Source organism: Plectropomus leopardus, unplaced genomic scaffold (assembly GCF_008729295.1).
Source record: "Plectropomus leopardus isolate mb unplaced genomic scaffold, YSFRI_Pleo_2.0 unplaced_scaffold40, whole genome shotgun sequence".
NCBI lineage: Eukaryota > Metazoa > Chordata > Actinopteri > Perciformes > Serranidae > Plectropomus > Plectropomus leopardus.
The window spans coordinates 65,627-84,792 of NW_024643793.1; the positions used below are offsets into that span (position 1 = coordinate 65,627).

Sequence of the window (19,166 nt, forward strand, 5' to 3'; positions counted from 1 at the left end):
TGACTAAAAGGAGAAAAAAAAAGTCAAACAAGAAAAGGACTTGTGGTTTCTTTTGTTTCCCTTTGAGTGATGTAACAGAAAAACAAGAGCGCTACTGATTTAAAGGGGGGAGAAGAAGAAGAAGAAGAGCGGAAGAAGCTGAAATTTACGGGCTGAGGCGAGTGTGAACATCTGCACGAAATGCCACCGCCGCGGGCTCGTGCCCCTCACACACTCGCCGTCTTTGACTCACACACAGACGCTCGTTTAGAGGCTTGCGACCGCAGCAGATGTCACACTGTAATGTGGAAAAGAAAACAGGCTGATTGTTATCCGCACAGCCTCTTCGTCGCATTCGCCACTCCCATTGATAAGATCATTTGCACGCAGGGTTGGCCGGCTGCCAGTGTGCTAATCACTGGTTTTACTGGTAATTTGACCCACGTGGTGTTTGCTGGCTCCCTCTCTGTCTCATTTGATGTCTCACTCGGCCAGTGTTCCTTGGCTCATTTTTCCAGGCCTGGAAAAGTCATGGAATTTGCAAATGACAATTTCGAAGGCTTGGAAAAAATTTTAAAAAATAAAATGCTAGAGAAGAAAAACAGTGTGCACACTAAAAGATTTAATTTTATTACCTCAGAGGTGAAGTTTCAAGCTACGTGCTCTTCATCAGACCGTCTGATGAAGAGCACGTAGCTCAAAATATCTTTTTGATATTCCATGACTTTGCCAAAACATGAGTTTTGGCAAAGTCATGGAATTATATTTCACAAACATGTAATAATAACATGATTTTTTAGCTTTGAAATTAGTAAAATCTTTGGTCATTTTTGAGTTGTGGAATTGTATTTCATAAATGTTTATAATAAAACATGATGTGTTCGAGGACCAACATTTGAATTTTTAGCTTTGAGAAATAGTGAACTTTTTGGTGATTTTTAAAGAAATCACCAAAAAAAAGATTTTATGGGAAAAAAAATCAGAAAAATCCGAAATGTTTTGCCAAAAATCTCAACAGAAAATAACTCAAATATTTTTCTTTTAAAAATCACCCCAAAAAATTTAAAGAAAACTGACAAAAATGTTTAAAGAAAACAAATCTTCTAAATATGTTTTCTTCAAAATCAATACAAAATACAGCTATTTAAAGTTGTATACCATGACCTCAAAGCCAAAATAAAATACATTAGTCCCTCCTCAGTGCTTAAATTATTATTTAACATGCTTCCCCCTTTTTTGCACCAGCAATTCCCATCTCGCAAATACTTAAATATTAGGTTCTAATCCTGTTCTGAATGAATATTGTTTCAAATAATATATATTTATAGCTATTGCAGGATATAGTAATGAAAAATAATCGATAATGGTCGTTTAAGAGAATGTATGGTCTTTAAAATTGGAAATTTATTGGTAAAATTGTGCATGAACCCTGCTCAGCACTCAGCTTAATGAAAAAAAGCCTTTTTTTAGGAGACTGTGCGTCTTCCTCTCCTTTGTGTTAACATTTATGGGATCTTGTATCGCCCACAGATGGCCGAGTAACTCGACCCACACTGGAGGAATAAATAGAAATGAGAACACGCGCAGACAGATGAGGCGTGCACCTGCAGATCCTCTCACTTCCCTGACGCAGTGAGAATAAGGTTAGTGCGAACAAAAAAGAGCTCGGCAGCACCGGTGTGAGAGGAAGGAGCCCCCACGCCCTCACCAGGAGCGCCACCGAAACCTACACTCTTTACACTCACTCACAGCTAAAACAAACTCCGTCCCGAGGGGGTTTCAGCTCGACTGCAGGTTCATCAGGGTCCTCTTTTCCCATGATGCACTGTGCTCATGGTTCAGCGGCTGACTTTTATACTTACTAGCAAAAAAAGTTTCCTGAATGAAAGAAAACTTTTTAATTTTGTCTTTGTATTTCACTCTTAGGCGATAAAAAGCTCTGAAATTATTACTTTTATAGTTTCAAAGGGAACGTTCTCCCCAAAATCCAAAACACAAAACCTGCAAACTGGTCGGTTTTGAATTCAAAAGTTGACATTCAACTCAACAAAACTTTATTTATGTAGCATGTTTAAAACAAACATGCAGCCAAAAGTGATTCACATGACAAAACTGAAATACCAGTAACACAATAAGGGATGCTTTGTTTAGGAGCCATTTTTGTAAAATGACAGGAGTCCAGGGGCCAATCGCAGCAGCCCCATGCATGTTTAAAGGATTTAAGGGCATTCCTTGAATTTAAGGACATTCAAAGGATTTTAGGACATTACTCAGAAATTAGGACTTTTCTAGGATTTAAGAACATTTTTTAGGATTTTGACGTTTCAAAGACTTCATGACATTTCTAGGATTTTAGGAAATTTCAGCGACTTTAGCACATTTTCAGGACATTTCTCGGATTTTAGGACGTTTCAAGGCATGCATGGATTTTCAGACATTTTAGGATTTTAAGACATTGCCAAGATTTTAGCATGTTTGTAGGATTGCAGTACATTTCTAGGATCTTAGTATGTTTCTTAGATTTTGCATGTTTTTAAAGCTTTTGGCATTGGTAGTTATTCTTACACGCATTGCAGAATTACATCTGCAATTTTAAGCCTTCGTGCCGGTGACAGCTGCAGCCGGAGGCATGATGTTTTTGAATTGCTGGTCTGTCCGTCCATCCGTCCATCCGTCCATCTGTCTATACCATTCTCGTGAATACGGTACATCAAAAACACCTTGAGGAGATTTCTTCAAACTTTGTGCAAACATCCACCTAGATCCAAGGATGATATAGTCAGATGTTGGTGGTCAAAGGTCAAGGTCACCATGACCTTGCATCCACCTCATTCTTGTGAACGTGATTTCTCAAAAACACCTTTCAGGGATTTATGTGTGTTTTTGATTTTGGGCTGAACTGTTCCTTTAAGACTTAATTCTCTAGTTGACGTGAGAAGTCAGATAAACTCAGTTCTCGTTCCCACTGATGGAGACAAACAGACAGAACGGAGGAGACGAGGCGGGCACAGCTGCCATCTGGTTGTCGTGGCGACAGGCAGCTACAATGCAACATCCCCGGTCAAGACGAGAGGAGGAGGAGGAGGAGGAGGAGGAGGAGGAGGAGGAAGGAGGGGAAACTGGACAGGGGCCAAGACGAGAGGACACAGAGTTCAGTCACAGAGAGAGAGGTGCGCTGGATGGAGGCCAGCAGGTGGACCTGTTGTGTCTGAGCGGTGTATCATCTCCTCATTGTGCGTGTGTGATACTGTATCCTTGTAAACACAACTACATGCACCTACTGGCACACAGCGGCAGAAATGGACTCGACGACCTCAGCTGTTCACACACTGCAGAGTGGACACATTTATACTCGTCCGTCTCGTGTGGATTTAAAGGGAAAAAATAGTTCTGTTACAAAAATAATGTCAAGAAACTATTGCCAAGTAGGGTTTTTCAGCGGTACACAAAAAAACATAGAGAGCAGAAAAAATGTTATTTTAAGAAATGTGTACAATGTAACTGTTTGGCAGGAATGTGAAAAAATATATTCAAAGAAAGTAAAACTCAATTTAAGAGCCGTGGACCAAACCTGGACCCTGATAGGGAACCAGGTAGCCCTCAATACATCCTAAAATCTTACAAACGTCCCAAAATCTTAGAAATGTCAAAAAAAAACGAGGAATGTCCTAAAATCCTAGAAAGGTCTCAAAATCCAAGAAATGTCCTAAAATCCAAGAAACATCTTAAAATCCGAACAAAGTCCTCAAATCCTAGAAATGTATTAGAATACTAGAAATGTCCTAAAATCCTAAAAATGTTTAAAATTCCAGAAATATCCTAAAATCCTAGAAATGTCCAAAAACCCCAAAAATGTTCTAAAATCCCAGAAATTTCCTAAAATCCCAGAAGCATTTATGGGGCTGCTGCCACTGGTATTTAACTGTTCTCAAAACTTTTTTGTTAAATACCGGACACTTTTATCCCTCCATGGCTCTAAAAATTAATCAAATTAAATAATCTGAGAAGTTAAAATCACGTGCTGACCTCTCGGGATCGTGATGTGTGACTTTAGCAATATTAGTAATGCTGGAAAGTTTTATAATTTTTTGTTAAATTTGGCCTGTGACTTTATTTCATCAAGATTTTTCTCAGTTTTTATTCCTAGTTCACCGTGGAGACATGCAGGAAGTTTTCTTCGTAAATTCAGCGTAACATGGGGCTGCAGCAGCGTCCCCACAAAGTGTTAAATTGATGCAGCAGTGAAAGCATGCAAGAAATCTGCTCTGTTAACCAGAGTTCACAGAAAACATTGGTGTTTGTCTCTGGATATTTAATTTTATTTACACTGCAGTAAAAACACGTCAGAAGGCTGTGAAAAGGCTCGGTCTAAAGGATGGAAATAAATCTGCCGTCACTTGCATGTCTTGGCCTCTTTGATAGAGTGCTATTTTTATGGCGTTTACATCATCGGTCCTCGCGGCCTTACGGAGCGTGTTCAGTGCGTTCATTTCCCGCTACACGTTGGCACCAATACAGGAAGTCTTCCTGTCTTTATGACTTCCTGCACGGCGCAGACCACAGGAAACCTGCTGGACGCAGGACACGGAAATAGCCTCTGCTCCCATAGCAGATGTGGGAAAGTATTGCAGCCGCTTTTCCATGCTCCCAAATTACTTCCTTCCCATTGTTCAAGTATGTAACCACGGGCGGATTACGAGACAACGGGCCCCCGGGCACAGACATGCAGAGGACCCCCCCACCTCGTCTTTGGCGTCTTTTGGCTGTTGTTTCTCGCTTTCTTTTTTTTTAGTTTTCAGTATCTTTTTGTGTCTCTTTCTAGTTGTTGTGTGTCTCTATGAGGCCGTTCAGTGTCTTTTTTTGTCATTTCGTGTCTCTTTGTCGTTATTTCATGCTTCTTTCTCGTCGTGTTGTGTCTGTTTGTGGTATCTTTGTGTCCTTTTTTGTGTTGTTTTGTGTCTCTTTGAAGTTATTTTGTGTCTCTTTGTAATTGTTTTGTGTTTCTTTATTGTGTTTTCTGTCTTTTTGTAGTTCCTTCACATCTTTTTGTAAATGTTTTTTGTCTCTTTGAAGTCATTTTAGGCCTCCTACAGGTATATTTGCATCTTTGGACTTTTTGGGGGTTGTTTTGTGTCTCTTTATAGTTGTTTTGTGTTTCTTTGTATTCCTTTTGTGTCGCTCAGTAGTTATTTTGTGTCTCTTGGGGATGTCTTTGTCTCTTTTTGGGACATATTAGATGCATTTTTGTCTCTTTATAGTTGTTTTGTCTCTTTGTAGTTGTTTTGTATGTTTTTAATTTATTTCGTCTCTCTTTTGGTGATAATGTCTGTAGTTGTAGCTGTGTCTCTAGTTCTTTTGCGTCTCTTTATAGATATTGTGTCTCTTCGTGATTGTTTTGTCCCTCTTGTGGATACATGTGTCTCTTTTGTGATTGTTTTTTTTCCCCTTTGTAGTTTTTTTTTGTAGTTTTTATGTTTCTTTGGGAACATTTTCTGTCTCTTTGTAGTTCTCTTGCATCTCTTTATGTTTGTGTCTTCTTGGCTGTTTTGTGTGTCTTTATGGTTAAGTATCTTTTGAGTGTGTATTTGTCTCTTTTTTGAGTAGTTTTGTGTGCTTTGTAGTAACTTTGTGTCTCTTTGTAGTTCTCTTGCATCTCTTTGTGGTTGTTTTATGTCTCTTTGAATGCCTTTTTGTTTCTCTGAGGGGTATATTTGTGTCTTTTGGCCGTGTCTCTCCTATAATCTCCCCTTTGAAGTTGCCATAATAAACAACATAGCACAGGTGTTTTTAGCTTAGGTAAACCAACTGTACGTTGGCTGAGCCAATAAAGCCCCAGATTACCATCAGTACACTGCAAACCGCCTCTGCTAATCCTCCCAACTTTCCCTCTTCTTCGCCCGGCTCTGCAGTCCTTCCATATAGCTTTTAGGGCAAAGTTAATCACTGCAGCCTCAATAAAGTTAGTTTGCGCACACAGTCGTGGTCAAACTGGAGCGGATCTGATGTTCGGGTCGGTCCGCTGCATGGCATGTGAGGTAATCCGAGCCACAAATACCACACTACCCAATGCAACCAGCTTCTAATGTATTTCCAGCTCTCTTTTCCTCACCGCCCCCTCTTTCACATAGTGTACTTAGCCAAACAAAAAGCCTTTCTCTGTCTCGCCCTCCCTCCCCTTCCCTTTTCTCCCCCCTCCTCAACCAACCGACGCTCACCCTCTCGCCTCGTATGTTTGCAATGATTATGAATTTGTCTAAACAGGCTGCATGTGAAATTTGCTCCGTCAGAGAGAGAAAAAGGGTGTTTGAAAGTGTTAAAAAAAGTGCCACATGGAGTGATTGAGTGGGAAAACAAGAAGGGGAGGACAGAGGAGGGGAGGAGGTTTTGGGGGGGGGGACTGTGAGGCCTCTGTGCTTTTTTTTTTTCCTTGAAAGCTCCCTGAAAACCGCAGACACATGGTACAGAATTCCCCTCACAGTCGGAGAGCGAGGAGGGGGGGAGGGCCGGCTTTGCAAGAGAACACCACACTGTCTGTGATAAACACACAAAATATTACACACACACACACACTCGGAGAGGAAGGGAGTGTGTGAAGCACTCGGCGACACTAAAAACTTTGAAAGAGCCAGCAGGCCAACGCCTTGACATGCCAGCATGTGGAAAACTTAAAAACATCATATCACCTTAATACCTCTCTGGGAAAGTGGAGGGTCCCACTTTCCACGGGTATTGGTATGGTGGCGGTGGCGGTGGGAGGGGGGCGTTAATCCAATGTACAATGTGTTTAAGTTTGACTGGCAGTTCCCTCTCCCACCCTCTCCTCTCTTTGGGGCCCCTTTGAGCTCGTAGATTGAGGCCGAGCCTAAGAACTGGTATTTAGGTGGCCGACTGGGAAAAAAGGTGAAGGGTCAGGCGGTGTGAATGGACCTGTTAGGAGCCGGGAAGCGGGTTTAGCGTGGACCCAATGCCCTTGAAATGGCACATTTAGTTGGCTGACTGATACGCATGGATGCAAAAACATCAATTTTGCTCCTATAATTGTAAGCTTTTTCTTTTAAAAGCTTAGAAAAGCCAAAAACCCATAACAGTAATTCTACAGTTTATCTTATCCTCTTTAAATTCCCTCTGCTTCAAAGTTATGTAGTCACCCAAAAAAGACAGACAACATCCAGCTCATGAGGTCACTCAGGGGACGATAAAATAGATCAGTGGTGCCATCTAGTGGAAGATGTGACTTTTACTGGTGCTGTAAATGCAGATCAGGTCACCAAGTGCTGGAAAAAGTCATCACATTTACTTAAATTAAATTTGAAACCTGAGCAAATTGGTTTGATTTCTTTCAAAAACATGGAGAGCAAGTTATAAGCAGCTTGACAAAACGTGGCCTAAACATTAGCAGAGAATTAGTAAAAACGTGACACAAAAAACGTCAGCCTTAGTGTCACAATCTCGTAGCACTTTCTGGAAAAGAACAAAAGTGTTTCATGCTGCTGTCCTGCCAGAAAACGCAGCAATGTTTTCATGAAAAACAAATGCTTTTTATGCCACTTTCTAGGAAAAAACAGTCACTCTTAATGCCAGAATCTCTGCAGGAAAAGCAGTAATGTAATGTAAAAATGTAAAAAAGGCAGGAAATGCAGCAATGTTTTGGTTTAAAACAAGTGCTTGTAATGTTGCTTTCCAACAAGAAAAAAAAGAATCTCTGCAGGAAATGCAGCAATGCCCCAGTAAAAACAACCACTTTCTGAGTTACTTTCTGAAAAAAAAAACAACTTTTCATGCCAATATCACAGCAGGCAATGCAGCGATGTCATGGTAAAAAACACCGGGCACTATCCCGGCAAAAACTGCCATTTATTATGGCACAATCCCAGCTGCAAAAACAGTGATGTCTGAACAAAACAACAGCTTTTGGTACCTAAAAAGCTGCTGAAAATACGACAAAACACCTGCGTTTTGTGCATTAAAGGGGCTCATTTTACTTGAGTAAATGTACTAAGTTACTTTCCACCGCAGAGTAAAGTCCATGGTCAGTTGCTACTAACAATGTAGATAACAACTTAATGACAAGCACAACAAATTCCATCACAGTCTGTATTTCCCTCGTGGTTTAAATCGATAGGAACAAACCACAGAGTTATTTGTTTTCTTCAGTAACTCTTCAAGACCTTCAAACACAGAAGACAATCAGGTTTTTCCATCTCATAGCGTGTTAACTCAGAGACCAGCAGCATGCTGAAGCCCTCCGTGTAAGCTCCAAAGAGGAGGTGGAAAATCTGTGTCAGCACGCTGAATAGCCGCGGCCTGCCTGGGAAAGAGGACACAAGGGATGGGAATACGATCAATTTATAAAAAGCCTCAAGTATGACCTTCCTCCGCTGCTCCTCTTCATACTTGACATTACATTATGCAAATCGTTTGCCAAATGAGGCAAAAGTTTTTATGCACAGAGATCCACGTTTGACCTCTGTCCATTTTTCTGCTCATCATGAGGTTTTTCCCAGGAGATGAGTTTTTTGTTTTGATTAAAAATGTTATCAGTCATGATTTACAGTATGGAGTATTTCCAAATAATTCCCAGCAATTCTTGTGAACTGCTCAACATGCCAGATGAGTGTTTTTCACCACAATGAATGAAACAACTGGAAAAACACTCTGAGGCAATCACTAAACAGCACATGTTGTCTTCAAGGACTGTCAGAAATGTGAGAATCCAATGATAATTTCAGTTTTTACAGTTTCTGGCTATAATAAATAATGAGAATTTTTGTGATTTTCAAAGAAAAAATACCTTTCAAATGTTTGTTTGGAAAGCATCAAAAATCACCAAAAAATGTTAAAGAAAAAAAGACACATTGTTTTTTTAAAAAATCTTTTTAAAACATTTTAAGGAAGAAAAAAAACTTTTTTTCTTTAAAAATAAAAAAAATGTATTGAAAAAAATGGGCAACATTTTCTTTAAAAATCACCAAAAAATGTTAAAGAAAAATCTACATTTTTTTCTTTAAAATGCATTTTTTTCTTTTTCCTTTTTTTTTTATATATATCAATATATCCCCAAATTTTAAAAGAAATTTTAACCACAAAAATGACCATTTGTGTCTCACTTACTCGACCTGTGCTCTGTTAAATTCTTGCAGAAAACTTACATTTTTTTGCATTCCTCCACAGCGAACAAAGAATCCAAAATCTGAGAAAAGTCTTGATGAATTGAAGCCGTAGAGGTCCGAGTTTAACAACAGCAAAACATCATGGTTACGGTAAGAATAACTTTTATATTGTTACTTATATGTCACAGTATAACTTCACAGTTAGGTTGAAAACAAGAGAAATATCCAAGAGTCTCCCCTTTACAGACTTCCCCACTTTATGCCAATATCCTGCAGTTTTTGGCAAACTGACCCAAATTTGTTTTCTTTAAAAATCACCCAAAAATGTTTTACTAAAAAAAAAAAAAAAAAAATGTTTTTCTTTTTTTTCTTTAAAAATGTTTCAAGGAAACAACTCACCATTTTTTTTTCTTTATAAATTGCCAAAAAAATAGCTAAAGAAAATATGCCTTCCAAACTCACAGGTTTTCTTTAAAAATTGGCAGTTAAATAAATACAAAATACAGCCAATCAAAGCCCTAAATCCAAAATAAGCACAGGTCCCGCCTCAGTGCTTAAAAAACTATTTGACATGCGTCTCTATTTTTGCACCACCTATTTCCCTCCCATCAATAACAAACAGTCCCTAAATAATATTTGTTCAGTTCTAATCCTGTTCTGAATTAAAGAATATTAGCAAATAAGTAAGAAAATACAAATATGCAAATTGTATTTCCAGTTTTCAAAAAACAATGTCGTCAGGACTAATATTATTCTTTAATTTATATATATATATTCTGGCTATTATTTAATAGTTCAGGCTTTACAGGGTGAGGAACAGACAGTTTGCCCAAAAACAAAATCACAAGTATCGTTTTCAAATTTTTATTAATGTTTGTAGATCATCGAGTTCTAACAAATCATCACTCAGCGTCTTTGTGGAATCAGTTGAGAAAAAAACATCGGACATATTAAAACCTCCACTTCCGCTTCCTTCATTGTCCAGAAATAAGTCAAACGTTTCCTTGTCAGTTTCTTCACTTTTAACAGGCGACTTGTTTTTCTCAACGTCCTCGTCTTCAGCTTCGGGAACTTTGCTCGTGTTGTTTCGACTAATCTCAGCGTCCTCAGACTTTAAGGTCCGATTACTCGCCTCTCCGTCTTGCTTGGTTGTTGTAATGTTTGGAGAATAATCCTTGTCAGCTGGTGTGATTGGTTTCTGAGCCGCGACACCACTGAACGACACACTTCCAAGAATATCAGCGTATGTGAAAGCTCTAATCCTGGCAGGGCGTTTCGGCAGCCTGACGATGGCTGCGTTTCTGGTGTCAGTGGTGAGAGATTCATTGAGCTTTTTGCCGTTTCCTCTCACACGTTTGCCTCTCACGGTGCTGCTGGTGGCACTGTTGAGCAAGCTCGCCTTCTTTGCAACAGGTGTGATTTTGTCAGGTGTCCTCGGCTCTGATTTCCATTGAATTTTAATGTCCCCGGCTGATCTGAGATAAGGTGCGATTCTTGGTGATGCCGTAGTTGGATTTTCTTTGTGTGCTTTGTTATTTCTGTTTTGAAGCGGCTGAAATCCTGGAAAAGAGTAGATTTTGCGCCTCTCTTTGTATTTTTCAGGTGTAAATCTGGTGCTTCCAAGTGGTTTAAGGTCTTCTCCTCCCGTTGCGGACTCATGACTGCTTTTCTTCGGTTGCCAGATCTGTGAGCTTCTGAGTTTAAAACCTTCAAACCCTTGTTGGACTCTGACGTCTGGCTCTCTAACTGAAGTTTTGGCTCCCTCAAATGGTCGAGTACCAAATCCTTTGAGACCATAAATTCTTCTGTAAACTCTGTATCCTTTGCGATCTGGTTTGCTGTCCATACCGGCATCATTTTCAGGCAGCAGAGGCCGATTTTTGAATCCTGACGCAAACCTCGGAGAACTCTTGATTTGGACGACGTCTAAAGCGCCAGAAGAAGGTGCATGTTTTGTTGGTGTTGTAGATGCTTCTCTTTGACCAAAGCTGTACCTTGGTGACAAAGATGGATATGCACTTCGTCGCGAGTCGGAGGAGACAATAGACGGTGCCTTTGTAGCTTTCAATTTAGGAATTTCGAATCCTCTGAAGCCGTAGATGCTTTTTATGGTTTGTGCAGGTCTGTAAGCATGTGTTGGTCCTCTTATGGTTGTATTATTGAAGCTACTTTCTACAGATTTCTGAGGTAAAGGGACAAAACTTTGCATGGTGCCTTTCATTGGAGCCAGATGTGCAGAGATTTGTTGACTTTTGGGAAAACTATCTGTGTGACTACTATACTGAGCCAGATTAGCATTATGATACAGCTTATTGGCATTTTCAGAGATACTTTCGACATTTTCAGTTGGGTCTTTTCTTTCAGATTGCTGTAGTTGTTTAATATTTGAAGAAAACTTCTTGTTAACATTTTCATTCAAGGCCCTTTGCTCATGCAGTGCCCTCTCCTGTCCGCCCAAAGACGCCTGGGAATCAGAGTTATGATACAGCTGATTAGCATTGCCAGAGAGACTCTGGACTTCCTCGATTGGGTCTTTTCTTTCAGACTGCCCTTTAACATTTGAGGAAAACTTCCTGTAAAATTGTGCATTCGAAGCACTTTGCTCTTGTGGTGGTGCGTGAAAAGTGCCAAGTCCATCACCAGTGACTGTATTCCCCTGTTCACCAAAAGACGCCTGGGAATTGGCGTTATGGTACAGGTGATTGGCATTTGCAGAAAGTTTCTGGACCTCCTTAGTTGGGTTTTTTCTTTCAAACTGCTGTTTAACATTTGAAGAAAACTCGCTGTCAACTTGTGCATTAAAGGCCCTTTGCTCATGTGGTGCAGGGTGAAAAGCGCCAAGTGTGTCACCACTGACTACATTTGCAGTTTGCTGTCCGTTTAAAGACGCCTGAGAAATGGCATAATGATTTTGGACTTTTTTGGATGGGTCTTTTCTTTCAGGTTGCTGTAGTTGTTTCGCAGTTGAAGAAAACTTCCTGTAAACTTGTGCATTCGAGGTCCTTTGGTCATGTGGTGCTGTGTAAAAAGCGCTTTGTCCATCACTAATGACTGAATTCTCTTCACCACCAAAAGACGCCTGATGATACAGGTGATTGGCATTATCAGAGAGGTTATGGACTACCTCGGTTGGGTCTTTTCTCTGCGATTGCCGTCTAATATTTGATGGAAACTTTTTGTAAACTCGTGCATTGGAAACCCGTTGCTCATGTGGTGCTGCATAAAAAGTGCCAGATCTATCATCAGTGAATGTTTTCTCCTGTTCGCGAAAAGATGCCTGTGAATTGGCATTATGATGCAGGTGATTGGCATTCACAGAAAGATTCTGAACTTCCTCCGTTGGGTCTTTTCTTTCAGATTTCTGTTTAACATTTGAAGAAAACTTCCTGTAAGCTTGTGCATTTGAGGCCCTTTGCTCATGTGGTGCTTTGCGAAATGTGCCAAGTCCATCTCCAGTGACTGTATTTGCTGTCTCCTGTCCGCCAAAAGACGCCTGGGAGTCCTTGAACAGATACGACTGGACCTTTTTGTGCCTTGCTGTCTCAATGCTACTCTGCGAGTGCAACCCCTCTGGGAAATCTTTGATGGATGATGTCACTTTTTCTGTGCTGGGGAAGCTTTTAATAACCGAGGTGTGTACGCTGTTGCTGATTGATGGCTCACGAGGGGCAGTTTGAGCTGCAAAGCCAAGAAATTTGCTTGATTGAAGCCCTCTAGAAGGACTCCGCTCCCCGACCGCAGCGAGCTCATTTGTGTCTTTATAGCTGCTGTAATGCCCTCTTGAAGTTGGCAGCGGTGCACTCTGGTGTCGACCAGTCTGGGATGAAAAAAGAGGAGAAAACTCATTTCTAGGAAGGTTTTCTTTGATGTCGGATTTCTGAGCATCTTGTGTAGGACTAGAGCTCTGATGAAAGGGACTGGCAGCTTCTGTTTCAGATGATTTTCTAATGATTGCTGGGTATGAATTATAGGAATTTCCAGAAAGAGGATGGTAGCTGCTTTCTGGCATCGCTCCACGCTGCAGACCAGTTATTCCCGCTCGGGACTCTCTGTTATCTGGGTTGTTTTGATGATTACTACCTCCTGTAAGCCACAGAGGGTTTGACTGATGGTCAATGATTGACAAAGCTGCTTTATAATTCCCGCTTGTCTCAGTTTTGCTATTAGTTTTGGTTTGGAGTCCAGTTTCTGTTGATGTAAAGAGTGGATGACTGTGGGGAGTGTAGAGTCGTCTGAGGACTTTGTACGTCACTCTGTTGTCCATTTGGGTTGGTATGAGGCCGACTGAAAGTGGGAAAAGAATACGTATATAAGAAATTATTATTTGTTCTTACAGATAATTGATTAACCCCTGAAACCTGGGCAAATTGGCTTGATTTCTTTCAAAAACATGGAAAAAGGACAATGAGCAACTTGAAGAAATTTGAAGAAATGGCCCAAAAATAACAGGAATTGTAAGAAAAGTAAAGCAAACAAATTTTTAGAAAAAAATAAGTTACTATTAGAAATAAAAGCATATCTCTGGATATTTTCACAACCTTTTTAAAAAAAATTACAAATCTAAAAAAAGGGAAAAGAAAAAAACAAGTTAAGAAAAAAGGAAAGGACGTGTAAATATATATGTAATAGTATTTATATATGTAATATAGAGCACAAAAAAACTCAACAGCCATGTCTTACTCCAAAAATAATTATTTTTTATATTTTTATCATATTTTTTTGGATTTGAACAGCACAAGCCCAGTGTCATCTAATACCATTTTACTGAAGAGAAGGCAGACATCTCTGGGGTTAATATCACCAAAATTTGGCAGCTCATACCAAAACTGTCTAGACTGATAAACATGTGAACTGTCCCTTTAATTGTAGCTCCACCTTTAACCCAGCACATGCCTCGTGACATTATTCAGAGAGTCATTAAGGAAACTGCAGATACTGGTGTGTTTGTGCTCACCTCTTGCAGCGTCTGAACACCTGACGTCAGACGTGATGAACAACATGACAGCTGCACAGACAAACAAGAGCCTGCAGGCAGAAAAAACACAGCAGTATTGGTATAATTTAGCTGAAATAATCACAAACTCTTTTCAAATTCAATGTGCAAAAAGCTTGTAAAATGTATATTTACCTTGTGAAGAGAGCAGAGTTTCCAAACATGATTGACAGCTTCTCCCAGTGCTTGTATTGTTATAGAAAAAGACATTAAAATGAATAATAATGCTGTAAATTCATGTGTTTTACTTGTCAGAGTAGAGAGTCATTGAGCTCTGACTGCTCTGCTGCTGGCTGTGAGTCTAATTTGATGCAATGCTCTTCACCTGGCGTCAAGATACACACTTCCTGGAGCTGCCTGTGAAGGTAAGTTTGGCCCATTTCATGTAAAATAACTATAATTTAATTTTTTAATTTAATTTGAGCAACTTAACAATGCTCACTGAGAAAGTTAACAACAAATAGCGTAAAAATTAGCAAGAAATTAGTAAAAAGTTACAAGAAAATAGCCTGAAAACTGAAAAAAAACCAAAAACAAATAAACAGAAAATTAAAAATGTCTTTTTTCTGTAACTTAATTCTAAACATATAATTATAATGATTATGGATATAGTTTTCCAGACATTTCCCCTAGTTTTTGATAATTTTCCAATAACTCTCCCCCTTTTTTAAAACTATTTTTCAGGTTGTTTTCTTCATTATCTTTTATAACATAATTTGTAAAGTCTGCTTTCAGTTAGGCCTAAACTTAATGCAATGCGTTAACTGTTTTAAACCTAAGCAAATTTGTATGATTTGTTTCAAAAACATGAGGAGATGGGAATGAGCAACTTAAGAATACATGACCTAAAAATAGTTAAACAACAGTAAAAAGTTGCTAGAAAATTACCTGAAAGTAAGCAAAAACTAATAATAATAATCGCAACAATAACAATGATAATAATAAACAAGTCTCAAAAAAAGTGTAGAAAATATAATTTTTTCTCAGTAACATAATTTACCTTTTACTAATTTCCTACAATTTGTGGGACATTTCTTGGCGAGTTGCTTATTGCCTTTTCCCCATGTTTTTGTGGTTTGAATAACTTGTGAAGGTGTCTCAATGCAGCACAAGGAAACTGATGTTGAACCAGGTTTTAAAGGGTTAACTGTATTTTTTGCGCGTACACACACACACACACACACACACACACACACACAGGCCAGAGATAGTCATTTTTAAAACTTTTTAATAAAATGCATACTGAGTCAAACAAGCTCAAAAAAGTAAAAAAAAAAAAAAAAGCTTAAAATTCAATTATTCAATTTTAATGTATTGTTTTCCCTTAAATATGTAACATATCTAGAAATAATATACATTATGAAAAAAATAAATATAAAATACATTAGTGCATCAGTGGACCCTAAAATGTGCCATTATGGCAATTTCGGAAGTTCTCAAGTTTTGTCTCATTTGGGTTCAACAGCTGCAGCTGTGTAATGGTCATCGCTTAAAGAAGCAGAAAGCTGGAGATCTGACTTAAATCACTGCTGACTGTGTGTTGATGTCTCCTGTCAGCGCAGATTCATCATCATCGTCATCATCATGTCCATGTAGTGCAGAACAACCGTTGAATAAATATCACATTATACAGGGTATCTGGAGTCGCTGATTCCTTTAAAACATGTAGCAGGACATCATGGCGAAGTTCCTCAGGTCAGCGTTGGTCATATAGTCTGTTGAAGAAAAACAGGACACGTTAGAAAAAGGTTTATATATTTATTTATACTAAAATTACACATAAAGGCTCACATTAAATAAAAACATAAATGGGTTAAAATGGTTACCAGTAGTGGTAAGTAACTAATTACATTTACTCAAGTGCTGCTTAAGTTTAATTTTGACACATTATATGAATTTTAAGCTATTTTATTCTTCTATCCTACTATATTTCAGGGGAGAAAATTCTACTTTTTACTCGACTATGTTTATTTCAGTACTTAAGCTACTTTGATTTTACATTCAAAGCATATGATCAACTTGTCAGCCCTTTTGTGTTATGTACTTTTTTTGGGTTGGGTGAAGTTTAGTGTGGAAAAAGAAAAGTTGTGCACCAAAACAGGAGAGACCTGCCAATATCCTCCAAATATTACTCTAAATGGGTACGTTTTGCAGAGTTTTTTTTATATTTTAAGACGTTGTACTGGTGGGATTTGTAAACTTTAACTTAAGTAGAGTTTTAAATAATATATTTTTACACTGTGGTTTTGTTTACTGAAGAAAAAGACCTTGCTTCACCATTGGCTGATCGCCATGCACCAGACTACATTCACAAAATCTTCATTTTTAGAATTCCCTCGTGTTTTGTCCCTTTTACATTTTTAAAACACGAGAAATTGAAAGACTAATAATAAACACTAAAATCGGCTTACTTTCTCCGCTACTCCGCGACGAATTCTTCCCGCTAATCAACTTCCAAACTTTCCGGCAGGACCGCCGGAGCCTCCCACCTCTGGAGCCCGCTGACAAGTCGCTCCGCTCGGCTGGAATCTCGGGCAGCTCCCCGTTGTTGTCACAGCTTTCTTGGTCCTCCTTCTCCTCCTGGTCCTCGTCCTGGAAGACGAGTCCAGTGACGATCAGCCGCAGCAGGACGGACTCATCTGCCCTCAGCTCGGCTCTCACCTTCCCCTCCCCGGAGATGATCGTGGGGTGCCGGCACATCGGGCAGACGATGGTCCGGTCCAGGCGCGCCTCGTCGGCTCCCAGGGGCCGGGACAGAGCCAGCAGGCAGCTCTCGCAGAAGCTGTGTTTGCAGTGGAGCTCCCGGGGGCACCGCCGACCTGCGTTGTAGATCTGGTAACAAATTCCGCACTCATTCTCTGAGTACATACCGCTATCTGATCTGTGTGTTTGTCTGTCCCCCCAGACTGTGATCCCAGGTTTGAATGAAGTGCAGAGGTGAGCTGAGCAGACTTTTAAGTCAGGGTGTGAGGAAGTGCGTGGGCTGGACAGGCTGGACTGGAGCCAAATCCTCATGTGAGTCATCGGCCTCAAAATACGTGTGATGAAATGATACTTGAAGGACAACAAGCACGACTGGAGCATAACTCCTCCTATGTACGCTTGTCTGTTGGAGTTTTCATGCAGTGACTCACCCAAAAATACAATTTAAAAAAAACAAAAAAACAACAGGTGCCAGCTGATTCAACACAGTAACCCACGAGATCAGTCACCACATGTTGGACTGAGTGTTTTAGGCTCCAAAAACATTTGATTAAAGGCCCACTGTGTAGGATTTAGGGACATATATTGGCAGAAATAGAAAAATATAACATATTAAATATGTTTTTTTTTAAAAAAATATATTAAATATGTTTGAAAAAATTTGAAAATAAGACTTGGGGTGTTTTTGATATTTTAGAACAGAGACTCTCAATTTGTTTTACTCGGGGGACATTTTTCCAAAATGACAGTCGCAGCAGCCCCATACATCTTTCTAGGATTTTGGACATCTTTTTAACATATTTCTTGGATTTTAGGACATGTTTGGGGAATTTAGGATATTTATCGGATTTTAAGTTGTTTCTAGGGCTTCTGCACCTTTCTACAGTTTCATAATATCTCTGATTTTAGGACATTTCTGGTATTTTTCTAGGATTTTAACAGGTTTCTAAGATTTTAGGACGTTTCTATGATTTTAGGACTTTTTTTTAGTGCATTAAGATGTTTCTGGGCTTTTAAGGTGTTTTTAGATTCATAGCACATATAGGATTTCAAGACTTTTAAGACTTTAAGAGACGTATAGGATTTTAGGACATTTTAGGGGTTTAAGGATGTTTCTTTGATTTTAGGACATTTCTAGGTTTTTAGGTCTTTTCTCTGACTTCCACGTTTGCACAATTTCAGAATATTTCTAGGATTTTAGGACATTGCTGGGATGTTTTCAGGATTTTAACAGGTTTCAGGATGTTTCTAGGATTTTAGGACATTTTAGGACTTTCACACATTTCTACAATTTCAGAATATTACTCAGATTTTTGGACATTTTTCAGATTTTAGGGCTATTCTAAGATTTTTAAGACCTTTTTAATGGTTTTAGAGCATGAAGGTGTAAAGTGTTTTTAGATTTATCGCACATTTATAGGATTTTAGGACATCTCAGATTTTTGGAAATTTTTCATATTTTAGCACATCAGGATCCCCCTAAGTCTCACACACTGGAAATTTTAAGGTCAGTGATAAAAAAGTGTGAGGGTTGTTTTAAGAGTCCCTACTTTATCAGGCTTGAATGTAAGTGCCACCCTTCCACACCCACATTGACACTCCAGTGTGTATTTGTGTTTATGTGTGTCTAGGTGTGTGTGTGTGTGTGTGACGTCAGCTGCTCCATGGTAATCCCCAAACAGCTCCCCTCCCTCCTATCAGTTGTTCCAGCATGAACTCCTTTCATGGCAACTTCCGCTGAAATCTGAGCCAAAGATCACAAAGCTGCACAAACTCACTCTGTGTGTGTGTGTGTGTGTGTGTGTGTGTGTGTGTGTGTGTGTGTGTGAGTGTGAGTGTGAGTGTGTGTTGTACAGTCTTTTGTTAATTGTTAAGTCGTTTATAGACTTTCCCGCTTTTTGCCTCCGGCAGTTTACAGTAAAGCTACTTGGTCATGCAAAACACAACTTTTTTTAGTCCAAATTACCGTAAAAGATTTCCTCAAATCTGAGAATATTTACGAGAAAATGTACCCTGCTCTAAAGAAAACTTGATATTATTCACCTACCCTGTTTAACAAAGATCATCCGTGTGTGTGCGTCCGTGCGTGTGCGTGTGTGTGTGTGTGTGTGTGTGTGTGTTATGCCTCTAATGCAGTGGCATTATGTTTTCGGGTTGTTCGTCTCTCTGACCGTGCGTCCCATTCAAGTGAACACAATATCTCAAGAAAACTCTGAAGGATTTTTTTCAAATCCGGCCCCAACATCCACTTGGACTCAATGATGACCTGCTTAAAATTTGGTGGTCAAAGGTCAAAGGTCAAGGTCACTGTGGCCTTGTCTGTCTCATTATGGTGAAGACGATATTTTAAGAACAATCTTAAGGGATTTTTTTTCAAAGTG

The 19,166-nt window shown here is 39.4% G+C and overlaps 2 protein-coding genes across 2 annotated transcripts; both read right to left on the reverse strand.

The window, feature by feature from the left end:
* Positions 1-8,129: 8,129 nt before the first annotated feature.
* LOC121939023 lies at positions 8,130-14,492 on the reverse strand. The gene is made up of 4 exons (XM_042482173.1): positions 14,218-14,492; positions 14,044-14,114; positions 9,996-13,373; positions 8,130-8,287 (listed from the first exon to the last, which is right to left on the reverse strand). Exons 1-4 carry the CDS (start codon positions 14,244-14,246, stop codon positions 8,130-8,132), a joined length of 3,636 nt encoding a protein of 1,211 aa, XP_042338107.1. The 5' UTR covers positions 14,247-14,492.
* An 881-nt stretch (positions 14,493-15,373) lies between these two features.
* si:ch73-335l21.4 (E3 ubiquitin-protein ligase-like) lies at positions 15,374-17,019 on the reverse strand. Its single transcript, XM_042482174.1, has 2 exons — positions 16,494-17,019; positions 15,374-15,797 (listed from the first exon to the last, which is right to left on the reverse strand). Exons 1-2 carry the CDS (start codon positions 16,948-16,950, stop codon positions 15,739-15,741), a joined length of 516 nt encoding a protein of 171 aa, XP_042338108.1. The 5' UTR covers positions 16,951-17,019; the 3' UTR covers positions 15,374-15,738.
* Between the last annotated feature and the right edge of the window lie 2,147 nt (positions 17,020-19,166).

Bases quoted from the DNA above. Each gene is read 5' to 3' on its own strand.
- LOC121939023 (XM_042482173.1), bottom strand. From the start codon at position 14,246: ATGTTTGGAAACTCTGCTCTCTTCACAAG. The intron at 14,115-14,217 runs GTAAATATACAT...TTCTGCCTGCAG, and splicing joins AACTCTGCTCTCTTCACAAG to GCTCTTGTTTGTCTGTGCAG. The intron at 13,374-14,043 runs GTGAGCACAAAC...TCCCACTTTCAG, and splicing joins GTGTTCAGACGCTGCAAGAG to TCGGCCTCATACCAACCCAA.
- si:ch73-335l21.4 (XM_042482174.1), bottom strand. From the start codon at position 16,950: ATGTACTCAGAGAATGAGTGCGGAATTTGTTACCAGATCTACAACGCA. The intron at 15,798-16,493 runs GTAAGCCGATTT...TTTCTTCAACAG, and splicing joins GTCGCGGAGTAGCGGAGAAA to ACTATATGACCAACGCTGAC.